This window comes from Ochotona curzoniae, unplaced genomic scaffold (assembly GCF_017591425.1).
Source record: "Ochotona curzoniae isolate NIBS_2020 unplaced genomic scaffold, NIBS_Ocur_1.0 scaffold_274, whole genome shotgun sequence".
Classification (NCBI taxonomy): domain Eukaryota; kingdom Metazoa; phylum Chordata; class Mammalia; order Lagomorpha; family Ochotonidae; genus Ochotona; species Ochotona curzoniae.
The window spans coordinates 6,568,498-6,581,495 of NW_024467101.1; the positions used below are offsets into that span (position 1 = coordinate 6,568,498).

At 44.1% G+C, this 12,998-nt stretch overlaps 1 protein-coding gene across 2 annotated transcripts in view; it reads right to left on the reverse strand.

Moving 5' to 3' along the window:
- SLC5A1 (solute carrier family 5 member 1) overlaps positions 1 to 12,998 on the reverse strand; it is a 53,936-nt gene that overhangs the window by 27,440 nt on the left and 13,498 nt on the right. For both annotated transcript variants that reach the window (XM_041003713.1, XM_041003714.1), the window contains exons 3-4: positions 802 to 906; positions 150 to 209 (exon numbers count right to left, since the gene is read on the reverse strand). In XM_041003713.1, the coding sequence (XP_040859647.1) occupies positions 150 to 209; positions 802 to 906 (165 nt within the window). The remainder of the gene's footprint in view (positions 1 to 149; positions 210 to 801; positions 907 to 12,998) is intronic.

The following is a 12,998-nucleotide window of genomic DNA, read 5'->3' on the forward strand; positions in this document are numbered from 1 at the left end:
CAGAAATTTCACAACCTGATTGGCAAAAGCCAATCCAGGGTTTTTTTTTCTTAGCCATTTGTCCCGTTAGGGCCCCCTTTGGCTTTAAGGGGGACCACGCCCACATGTGTATTTTCCATCTAGGAAGGGAAATCAGAGCACATACTTACCCCAGCCTTGATGTAGATGGGGACAAACACCCAGCCCAGCACAATCACCATAATCAGGGCCTGAAACCAAAATAGGGATAAGATTCAAATCAAGAGCATTCGTTAGTTGTCTCTTTCATCTGAAGGGACCCCCCCACACACACACTCCCTGCAGCTGCTACACAGAAATCACTCAGTACTTTTTGAATCTGAGGACAACATCCCAGGTTGCCACAGGAAAGCCTCACAGATACAGCTGGCGGGGAGACTGCAGCCCATTAACCATCACAGCCCTAGACCCAAGCCCAAGCATTGAGCTCTCCCTTGCTTCTCCCCCAGATCGTAAGGGGTTGAACACCACCTAAAGAGTTGCCAGAATAATAACAGAAATCTGGTGGGTAAACATTCCCAAACCCCTAATGTGACTGGAAGAGTGCTGGAATCCTCCTCGGCTTTTTAATTCCAAGCAGAAAGAGAGGAGGAAACGATTGTTATCGTATCCGTGGTTTCCTCAAGAAAGGGGAGCAGGAGCAGGCTGCACCTGCGTCATGCCTTTCCTGCATCTTTGTTCTGGGGTTCACACACACACACACACACACACACACACACACACACACACACCACAAGCATCAAGTGGACTGGACTGATATACAGAGGCTCTGATATTACTCACATTCCACTCAAAGCCTCCAGTGGCAATACCAGATGCGGCTCCTGTCCCAGCCAGTCCCACAAAGTGGCCACTTCCAATGTTGCTGGCAAAGAGAGAGGCTCCAATCTGGAAATACAAAAAGATATGGTTGGCTCAGAACTCTGTGTGACCAAGACACTCAGCGTGGGCCAAGGACCAAAGAAACAGGTCTATCAAAAGGACAAAGAAAAGAGTAGAGGTGGGATGGGAACTTGACCATACTGCCAAAATCGCTGGAACACAAGACAGATGTGAGTATTTGAGAAATTCTTAAGATGACAAAGAGCAAACAGAGGAAGGAGCGATGGAATGGATTCTCAAATCAGATCATTTGTGAATCTTTTGTGAGTCCAATGCCTGATAGCATAGGGAAATGTACAGTCTGCTAGGACTCCAGTAAAGGCTCCTGTCGGACATCAACTCACTCAACTCTGTGCCATTCATCTCTGGGGACCTTGTCCAGTACCAGCGCTCAGTAAACACAGGAATGATCGAACAGAAAGCAATTATTGAGGAGGAGGCCCCTGGGTCCCAGCCACCTTGTCACATCAGGAAGGGTTTAAGAGACCATGATTCCCAGCCTGCCCATAAGACCAGCTCTTACATTATATGACTTCACGCATTCCAAAGGAATAAGATATTCCATTAATGATATTAATAATAACCTTCTAAATCCACAGAATTAAAAATTTTTTACAAAGTTTCCAAAAATTACCCAGACACATACACCAAGGATTGCATTTTTTTTCACAGACACACTAATGTCTAAAGATATAGATTAAAAGACAGATTGAAATGGCATACATTAAATATTCAAAAGTGGAAATCTGAAAGGGAAAGAGAAAATGAGATTGTAAATGGGAGACATACAGAAAAGAAAATGATAGGCAAGACAAGAGAGGAATCTTATCCTACCCTTACTACTGTGTCATCAGTTCAGTTGCCTTGAGGCCCACAAGAACTCCAGACAGCTCTAGCTAGAGTCCTTCTAAACCCAGGAGGAGAAGCTACAGCAGCACTTGATAACAGCCAAACAAACTCCTCTACCCACCCTAAGTTGAAAATACCCTAGGTCAAAAATGTGTTTGCTACACCTATCCTACCAAACATCATAGCTAATTTAACCTACCTGCAGCATATTACAATTAGGATAGCTAACTTAGTCTACAACTTGGTGGGGGGGGCAACTAACACAAAGATATTTAATAGTGAAGTGTTGACTATCTCCTGTGGTTTACTGAATACTACACTGAAAGTGAAAAAATTGATTGTATGAGTATACTTTTACACCATCAAAAACAAAAACCTTTAAGGAGATTCTGGCATAGCAGTTAAGATCCCGTTTGGGATGTCCCAAGCCCATATCTCAAATATTTGAGTCCTAGTCCTCCATTATAGCTTCCTGCTAATGCATACCTTGAGAGGTGGCAGGTGATAACTGAAATGCCTGGGTCCCTACCACCCAGGTGAAAGACTCAGACTGAGATCCCAGCTTCTAGCTTCATCCTGGCTCAGTCCTGGCTGTTGTAGATATTTGGAGACTGAATCAACTGATAAAAAGACATCTCTGTTTCTCTCTACTTTTCTCTCCCTTTCAAACAAGGTCAGAAACTATCTGCAGAATGATTATGTTCTAAGTAGAGGGTAGGGGAGGCTTGTAGTTATCTGTCCAATGTCCCTGAAAGGATCCACATATGAAACAAAAAATTTTCCAAAAGACAATTACTCCAAGAAACTGTCCTGACTGTACCAATCCCATCTCATGTATTGGGGCCAAATGATAAATCAGAGGAAGGTAGATCCCTGAAGTCCTGGGAAATTCCAGAATGATGAGGAGGAGACAAGGATACTCATGCCTCCATTCATTTTGTTCAACAGATATTAACCCAGCACATTAAACAGTAGACACTGGGGATTTAGCTGTGAAGAACAGACAGGATGTTTATTCTCCAGAAGTTTCCACTCAAAGACAGGGACATAACTAAATAGCCAAAAACACAAAGGAATACCAGAGAGATAGGTGCTATAAAGAGAATAAGATACACAGGGTGTGACAGAGCCATCAGATTGTCAGAGAGGATCCCTCCATGGAAGTGACCTTTAAGTTGAAATCTCAACAGTAAAAGAAGACACCCAAGCAGAGACTAAAGGGCAAGCATTCTAACAGTGTCAGGACACCAAGCTAAAGAGGCAAGCTTGGTCAAGAAGCAGAAAGATCATGGTGGCTGGACCATGGTGGGAAAGGAGGAGAATGGTGTGAGACAGAACTGGAAGGTCAACAGGGCCTGGGATATGGGATATGAGGAAGCCAGGAGAGGGAGAGCAGCTATTATTCCAAGTGGGATAGGAAGCTACTGAAGAGTCTTCAGCAGGGAAGTGACAGGATCTACCATGCTCTTAATGATTGTTCTCTGCTATTTAACCCGGCAATTGAGACATCTATTAAGGTGCAATCTATTAAGGTTCAATGCCAGTTCCATTTTCTCCCTCCAGATTCTGTCTCATGTACATTCTAGAAGGCAAAGGGTGATGATTCAAGCAATTTTGTCCTGACACTTGTATAGGAGACCAGGACTGTGTTCCAGTCTCCTGGTTTCCATTTGGTCTGGCCCTAGTCTTTTCAGGTAATTGGCATACAGAAGATAAAAGCTGTCAGTTCTCTCTCTCTCTCTCTCTCTCTCTCTCTCTCTCTCTCTCTCTCTCTCAATTTGTGTGTATGTGTGTGTCACCCAAAGAAATAAAAATAAATTTTTAAAGATGGCTCTCAAATCAGTGGAGTGCGTTGTGGAGTGTAAATTTTGTGGAGGAGATGCAGAAAAAAAGAAACCAGGTGGGAGATTACTTCTATGTCCAGGATGGATTACTTTTATGTCTAGAATGAATGATGCCTTGGTCTATCGTGGTAACAGGCAACAAGAAGATGAGCACAGAGTTGGGAGTGTATTTAGAAACAAAGTTGGTAGGCTTCACTGACAAATTCAATGTAGGAAATGAGCAGAAGGTTAATGCCTAGATTTGGAACTTGAGTAATTTGAGTTACTGGGACAGCATTCCATAGGCAAGGAAATGGGGTCAGCATTGCAGCACTGCAGTTTAAGCCACTGCCTGCAATGCCAACAGCCCAGGTGGACCCCAGTTCAAGTACTGGCTTCTAATGCAGCTCCTGGAAAATATACCTGAGAGGGCCCGGCGCGGTGGCGCAAGTGGTTAAGGTCCTCATCTTTCATGCCCGGGATCCCATATGGGCGTCGGTTCTATCCTGGCAGCCCCGCTTCCCTTCCAGCTCCCTGCCTGTGGCCTGGAAGAGCAGTCAAGGATGGCCCAAAGCTTTGGGACCCTGCACCCGCGCGGATCGGCATAGCATCGGCCGTTGCGGTCACTTGGGGAGTGAATCATCGGACGGAAGATCTTCCTCTCTGTCTCTCCTCTCTGTATATCCGCCTTTCCAATAAAAACATAATAAAAATAAATCTTAAAAAAAAAAAAAAGAAAATATATCTGAGAAAGCAGCAAAAGATGCTCCAAGTCCTTTGGCCCCTGCACCCACACCAGAGACCTGGATAGAATTCCAGGTTCCTGGCTTCAGCCTGTCCCAGTCTTCTTCATTATTACAGCCATTTGGAATCAATTAGTGGATGGAAGATTCTCTTCCTTTTGGATAAATAGATAAATCTTTTTAAAATAACAAAGAGGGGCCCGGCACGGTGGCGCAAGTGGTTAAAGGTCCTCGCCTAGCACGCCCGGGATCCCATATGGGCGCCAGTTCTAATCCCGGCAGCCCCGCTTCCCTTCCAGCTCCCTGCCCGTGGCCCGGGAAGGCAGTCGAGGACGGCCCAAAGCTTTGGGACCCTGCACCCGCGTGGGAGACCCGGAAGAGGCTCCTGGCTTCGGATCGGCATAGCATCGGCCATTGCGCTCACTTGGGGAGTGAATCATCGGACGGAAGATCTTCCTCTCTGTATCGCCTTTCCAATAAAAAAATAATGAAAATAAATCTTTAAAAAAAATAAATTAACAAAGAGGATATCTACCTCTTTTAGAGATATCCACCTCTTTCTGCTCATGGTTTGATGGATAGTTTGCTTTTAATCAGAATTTCCTTTCTGGGTCTGTTGTAAAACTGCAATGCCAACATCCTATATAGGTACCAGTCTGAGTTTTGACTGCTACATCTTTTCCCCATACTGTTCATGTTAATGGCCTGAGAAAAGTAGCAAAAGATAGTCCAAGTATTTGGGTTCCTACCACCCATATGCAAGACCTGGATGAAACTCCTGGCTCCTGGCCAGCAATGGCCATTGCAGCCATCTGGGAAGCAAACCAAGAAATGAAATCTCTCTCTCTCTCTCTCTCTCTCTCTCTCTCTCTCTCTCTCTGGAACTCTTCCAAATAAATAAGTATTTTTTTAAAAAATGATACTTTTCCCTCTGCCAGTGGCCCACCATTCCTGACTCAGTGCCATTTCATGTATCACCTCTCATTTGATCAATTATTAAGCCTAATTTTGGACTATTAAGATCACAATTATCAGAAATCATTAACTGCATTAGATTAACATTAAATTCAGGAATTCTTTTCCAATATTTCTCCCACAAATGGAAAATATTACAATCTAGGCCATGTTGGGCCATCCTGAGGTTCCTATCTCTCCATCTGAAAAGGAGACGAATGTAGTTAAAAAAGCTTTGGGGGGAGCAGATACAAAGATGAGTTCTTTTCTGTTAAGGGTACAACCTTGGCCTCCTTCTACATTCCCTCTCTTAACTTCATGACATGCATTCAATCACCTACGCAATTCTTACTCTACCTTCACAACTCTGTGGACATCCAACACTTTCCAGGTCACCCTTGGTGTCTGTCATCACGTCTCAAGGGGACTATGCAACAAACCTCTCAGTGAACTCAAGTACCCCTCCTGATAATCACCACCACCCACCTGGTCAGGGACTTTCCCGGAACACAACTCTGAACGTACCATGAACGTACCATTCATAGATCCTTGCAGAGCCTACTGACGGGTCTGCCAAGTAGAGTTCATTAGCTTTTAGAAGTCATCAAGACTTCAAGACAAATTTTTGCATGAACTTAAAAATGAAGCCTTTACATGAGCTTAAAATTTTGACTAGGAATATTTCCTTACACAACATCTGTGAGGCTCCATCTTCTCTTGAGCCAGAGTCATGCAAAAATCCAATGAGATGATGGCTCAATGATAACTATCGGTAAGGTGGCCCTTAATCATCACTGTCCCTTCCCTCATGCCTCATCCCAAGAGGACAGCTACTTTGCCCTCAAAGACAGATTGGAACTATATTGGGAGATAGGTTACTTAGGGAAATAAGAATGTTAAGTGCAGTTCGATGGGCAGGACTTCAATTTAATAAGATTAGTATCCTTATAAGAAATGAAAGAGATGCTGGAGCTATCACCCTCCTCTCTCTTTCCCTGCACACACACACAGTGAAGAGACCACATAAAGACCTAGTGAAAAGGTAGCCATTCACAAGCCAAGAGGTGAATCCTCATCAGAAAATAACCTTCGTAGCACCTGAACTTGGACTTCCAGCCTCTATCGCTGTAAGATGCACACAGCTATAAATGTCTATTGTTGAAACCACCCCATCAGTGCTGTTTTCTATATCAGCCTGAGCCAACACCATTGCTTTATCAGCTCCACTCCCTGATCAGGTTTTCACACTTCTCCTCCTCTTCCTGGAGTTCTTTACCAAGGCCTTCATCACAACACCCATGTCCCCTACCACTCTCACTGTCCACTCCTCACCCACACTCACAACCATTTGGGAATCGCACCCCACGCAGGGAATGAGCCAATAACATGAATCATCACCTTTCTTTGTAATTTCTGCCCACATTGCTTCTGCTTCAGGATTTCAAGTTCTGAAATGCCTCCAGATGGACCTTGCCTCAGACTAGCCTTCTCTCCAAGTCCTCCTCCTCCCCATGAGAGGAGTTCAAAAGGCCAAGAAGCCAACACAAATCTTGAGAAAGTGTTGCTGCTACTGTGCTGGCGCTGACCTAATCCAACAGATCAGATAGTATACCAAATGGAAAGACAACAGAGTCACACTACCAACAGGGGAACAAAAACTGTTTATTTTGATTGACTTTCACAAATCTATGAACACATTTGATTGTCCAAATGTGCTGTCTCAGAAGATTGTCAGGAGAGAAGATAGATGGGGAAATTGCAGAATCTCAGTGTTGAATGGGTCTCTTGAAGTCACAGCTTGAACACCCTCTGTAACAATGGCCAGTTTTGCAGGCACATTCTGAGTGACAGAGGTAGCTGGCTCATGGTGGAACAATTCTAATTGTTAGTTCTTCTTTACTGCAATCTGCCCATTTGTTCTCCTTCTACCCTCTAGGTGGATACAGTACAATTCAAACCTCTCTTCCACAAGCCCCGTTCAATCTCTGAGAACAGGGATAGTATCCCTTGCCCCTCCAATCTTCTCTAAGCCAAGCTTCCATTTCTCCCGTGTCTGCTGCTTATTGGCCATGGATTTGCATCTCATCACTTGTGTTACTCTCTCTTACCCTCATTCCCACTTCCTTAAATAGACTATTCTGAGTGTGAACCGAATCAGGGTGAAACAGGATACTCTTCTTGAATTCCTATATGCTTTGTTAAGAGGTATAGACAGAAGGGAGAAGAAAAGTAAATTTCTCAGCTACTGATTCACTCTCCAAGTGCTCCCCATAGTTAGGGCTGGGCCTCCCCTTGAACCATGATCCGGACATGCAAAACAGGTCACCCATCTAAGTATCAGGAACCCAGTTACTTCAACCACTAGCCCTGCCTCCCAAGATCTACACCAGCAAGAAGTTGGAGTTGATCAGAGCTGGGATTCAAACCCAGGTGCTAGGACACAGAATCTGGGCATCTTAACCCCTGGGTGAAATATCTGCTCCCCACCTGGCATCATCTAGCTTCAGATCCTTGAGCCTCAAAAGGCAGGTTGAAACTGTCGCTGGTCCCTGGCAATAGTAGGTATATGAGCCAGGCCGTTCATTGATTTCACTATTAGAAAATCTACCTCTAGATAATTTGGAACATGTTAACAAGAACAGACTCCTTCTCTTTGCATTTTAGATTCCTGATAGATCGACCTGGTTTGTTTTAACAATACACTTGGTTCTGTCAATTAATTTTTCTTTTCACTTCAATCCTTCTAGGCTTTGCACAAGTTTCATGTTTTCCCACAGTCTCCTCTAAAAGGAAAACCACTTAAAACACAAAGGAACATATCTGACCAAACCCTTGCTCCTTACAAACTATTACTGTTAGAAATCTCTCTAAGCAAAGACATAGGTCGCTCTAGATAACGGTACTACTTTGGTGCTTAGTTCCAGAGATGGCCTGCCAGAACCAATGCCACTCACAGAGTGTTCTGTGGACCAGGAACATCAAGCTTATCTTGGGAATTTACAAGAAATGCCAGATCTCCAGCAGCCACCCAGACCTGCTGAGCTACAAGCTCTCTAGACGATTCTCACACACAATAAAGTTGAAGAAGCTTGAATGTCATTGCTGCCTCCATAACATCTGTTTTGATTTCCCTTTGCAAGCAAGAGAGCAATCACTAACCACACAATTAGGTGAAAGATGCTCTCCCCAGAAACCCCTGCTTCACCTGCAGGGTGTTATAGCTCTGTTACCAGGATACTAGCTATGATCGCTTCTGCACACGTGCAGCGTCCAAAAGAGCTTCTTGACCTGAAAGGGCATTTCTGGCTCCATTGGGCACTAAGCCTTGCTTCCACTTGGCAAGGACTTAGTTAAGGCTTATAGAGTGAGTGAGTGAGTGAGTGAGAGCAAATCCTTGAATGTCCCTCTTGAGCAAATAACAGGAATCATGGCAACCAAATGTCTTTTAGTTGCTTTCCCCCACCCTATTCCACCCCACCCCCCTGCCAATGACAGGATGGAATTGGGTCTCAGCACATGAATCTGCCAAAAATTACTTTCATTCATAAGCCTCTACAGGGCCTGTAGGGACAGCATATTAGAAACTAGGAAATGTCTCTTTAAGAATTCAACCTGGAGATCTATAATAGTGTTATCAAGAACAAGGCCACAAGGGGCATCTGAACTTGTGAATTAAAATCATATAAGCCAGGGCCCGGTGTGGTGGCCTAGTGGTTAAAGTTGTGCCAAGATCTCATATGGGCACCGGTTCTAATCCCGGCAGCTCCACTTCCCATCCAGCTCCCTGCTTTTGGGACCAACACAGGCAGGTAAGCCATTCATTTGTTCTGGGGGACATAGAAACAGAAATGAGGATGCCAATGAATACTCACTACAAAGTGTGTCATCTAATAAAAATTGACATCTAAAATCAGATATTAGATCTGAAATGACCTTGGAACAACTTTGTTAGTTCCCAGTGAAATTATAGCCCAGAGAAAGAAAGCAACTCAAGCTTACACATTAATTTTGCCTTTACTTCCACACCTCAAGAAAATCAGACAACACGTGCACACTCAGGATCACTAACCCAGGAGTCAAGCACAGCCCAAGGCAATGAACAAGGTCATACGTGTTTTCTTCCTAGTTTCACCAGCAGAGGTGAACGGATTCAAATATATATACCATGAATATTTCAAAATAGGTAGGAGAGAGGCATTTGAACGCTCCTCACACAAAGAAATGAAGCATGTTTGAGGACTTCCAATTACACAGATATGATCATTATACATTGATCATTACAAATGTGATCATTACACATCGTTTACATGCACTAAACTATCACATTGGAGCTGGCATGGTACAGCATGTTAAGCCATTGCTTGTGATGTTGCCATTCAACATTGAAGTGCAGCTTGAGTCCTGGCTATTCTGCTTCCAATCCTTGCTAATGCACTTGACAAAATAACAGAAGATGATCCAAGTCCTTATGACCCTGTTACCCACATAGGAGACAAGGATGGAGTTCCAGGAACCTGCGTTGGCCTGGCCCAGCCCTAGCCATTATGGACATGTAGTGAGTGAATCAGCACATGAAGGACTTCTGTCTCTGCTTCTTTCTTTGTCACTTTGTCTTTTGAATAAGCAAATAAATAGGTCTGTTAAAAAAGGAAAAAGTCATGCTGTGCCATTTTGCATGGCAACTGAAAGTGTTTTAGAAAAAAATATTTATCCTTTTTTTTTTTATTTAAGAGAAGAAGAGAGAGAAAGAGATCTTTCATCCTCTGGTTCACTTCCCAGAGCAGAGCCAGTCCAAAGACAGGAGCCAGGAGCTTCTTTCAGGTCTCCCACCCTGGGTACAGAGGCTCAAGGACCAAGGACTTGGACCATTTTCTGCTGCCTTCCCAGCTTCCCAGGGAGCTGGATGGAAAGTGCAGCAGGTAGGACACAAACCAGTGCCCATATGGGAAGCCAGTGCTAGCAGAAGAGGATTAGCCTATTGATGCTTTTAAAAGCTTAAATATGGCATACAGATAATCATGCTTAAAAGCATGAATGAAGGACGAGGAAACGGATGTCTTCCCCTCCTAAGCACATAATGAGCCTTCTGAACTGGTTCTCTTTTAGTTAGTTAGTTATCTATCTATCTAGTTAGTTAGTTGCTTGAGAGACAGAGTTACAGAGGAGAAGTAATAAGAAAGAGAGAGATTTTTTTAAAGATTTATTTATTTTATTTATTGATTTTACAGGTTTTACAGAGAGAAGGAGAAACAGAGAGAAAGATCCTCCATCCACTGGTTCACTGCCCAAATGGCCACAACAGCCAGAGCTGAGCTGATCCAAATCCAGGAGCCAAGATCTTCTTCCGAGTCTCCCACGTGGATGCAGCGTCCCAAGGCTTTGGGCCGTCCTTGACTGCTTTCCCAGGCCACAAGCAGGGAGCTGGATGGGAAATGGAGCAGCCAGGACACGAACCAGTGCCCACATGGGATCCCGGTTGTAAGCAAGGTGAGGATTTAGCCACCGGGCCATCACACCAGGCTCAAGAGAAATCTGGTTTTTGGCTGTTCGTTCACTCCCCAAAAGGCTGCAACAGCTGGGGCCTCACCAGGCTCAGGCTCAAGCCAGGAACCAGGAACTCCATGCTCATGCCCTATATGGGTACAGGGGCCAAACACTTTGGCCATTCTCTGCTGCTTTCCCAGGCCCATCAGCTCCAGGCCCTGGAAGTGGTATGGGCTGCCAGCATTAAGCTGCAGCTTAAACCTCCTGTACCACAACACCCAGGTCCTCCTGACCTAATTCTTACCCTGGCTTGATCAGAGCAAATTGTGTCAATTTTTTTAAGAGCCTATTTATTTTATTGGAAAGGCAGATTTTACAGAGAACGATCTTCTGTCCACTGGGTTCACTTCCAAAACGGCTACAACAGCTAGAACTGAGCCACTCCAAAGCCAGAAGCCAGAAGCTTCTTGCCAGGATCCTATGCCAGTGCAGGGACCCAAGGCTTTGGGCCACCCTCTTCTGCTTTCCCAAATTATAATAAGGGAGCTGGATGGAAACTGGAGCAGGTAGGATACAAACCGGCACCCATATGAGATCCCGATGCATATATAAAGTGAGGATTTAGCCACTAGGCTACCACGCTGGACCCAAACCATGTGACTTTCAGCTGGCCATGACTGTCTTGTATCTTTGGTTACCCCAAAGATGCATGCTGCAATCCTGAGGAAATATTGAATAGGTCTCAGATAGCCCATGTTTTTGTCAAGTTTCTGAATTTTCTGAAACAGATGATGTTTATTTTGTCTTTAAGAGACCAAAACCATCACAGCTCAAATGCAAAATGCACTCGGGCTAATTTCAGGAAACTGCTTTCCTTTCCTTGTAAATGGACCATCTCATACCCCAGAATGTCCCTGCTTACGCCTTCACCTTAAGCTGTCAAGAGGCTCCAGGGCTGCTTCTCTATCCCTCCCCACAGCTGTGCTAGATGCTTCCCTTTGCTAGCCTCAGCCCCACGTTCTCAAATTTTAGCATAAATCAGAACAGGTAAATCTGCATCTTTGAATAAGTAATGAATACATTTCTAGTATAAGTCTGTCCCGATTACTGAATGGGATAAACTTGTACTAGAAAAAAAAAAAAAAAGACGTCTTTGTCTGAATTTTAGATGTAACAGAACAGTGGTATTTTTCCTTATTACATCTGGCAACCACATTCAGAATTGCCTGGAGAACTTACTAAAACACAGCTTGTTGAGGGGTTGATATTGATGGCTCAGTTGGCTAATTCTCTTGCAAGTGATGGGATCTCATTAAGGCACAACTTTAGCATCCTGGATGCCCCACTTCCCATCCAGCTCCCTGCTTGTGGCCTGGGAAATCAGCAAAAAATGGGCCAAAGCCTTGGAACCCTGTACCTGCATGGGAGACCTAGAGAGGGCTCCTGGGTCCCGACTCCCAGTTCCTGACTACTGGATTCAAATTGGCTCAGCTCTGGACATTGTGACCATTTGGGGAGTGAACCAGAGGATGGAAAATCTTTCTCTCTGTCTCTGCTTTTCTCTGTAAAATCTGGCTTTCCAATAAAAATAAATAAATCTTAAAACAAGCGCACACACACATGATTGTGGGATGGGCATTTAGCTACCACCTGAAATGCCCACATTCCATAGCAGAAGGGCCTAGAGATAAGATTTGTCTCCACTTCCTATCCAGCTGTCCTGCACATGTGCCTGGGAAGCAGTACTGCCTCAAGTACTTGCACTCCTGCCACCCGTGTGGGAGACCCAGATGGAGTGCCTGGTTCCTGACCTGGCTCAGCCCTAGCTGTTACAGACATTAGAGAGGGAACCAGCAGAGAAAAGAACTCTCTCTCTCTCTTTTGCAAATAAATAAAAACTTAAGAACAGATTGAAGTTCTGTGAGATTGGTGTTACACATCAATTATCCCTTAACCAAACTGCCTAAGAACAGACATGTTTCAGATTTTTTATCTCTTTTAAGATTTTAGAATACTTGGACAGATACAATGAGATGATGTGGTAACTCAACATATCAGGGTAATGATCTTGGAAATGCAAATCAAATCTAAATCTAAAATCATCCATGTTTTACCTAACGGTATATCACCTGGGTGCAAAGAGAAAAAAAATTAGAATCTGTTCATGAATAGTCCCTCAAAGCCTCTATGGATAATGCATATGATAAAAACACTATGCATGGATTTCAAAAAAAATTGCACCAAA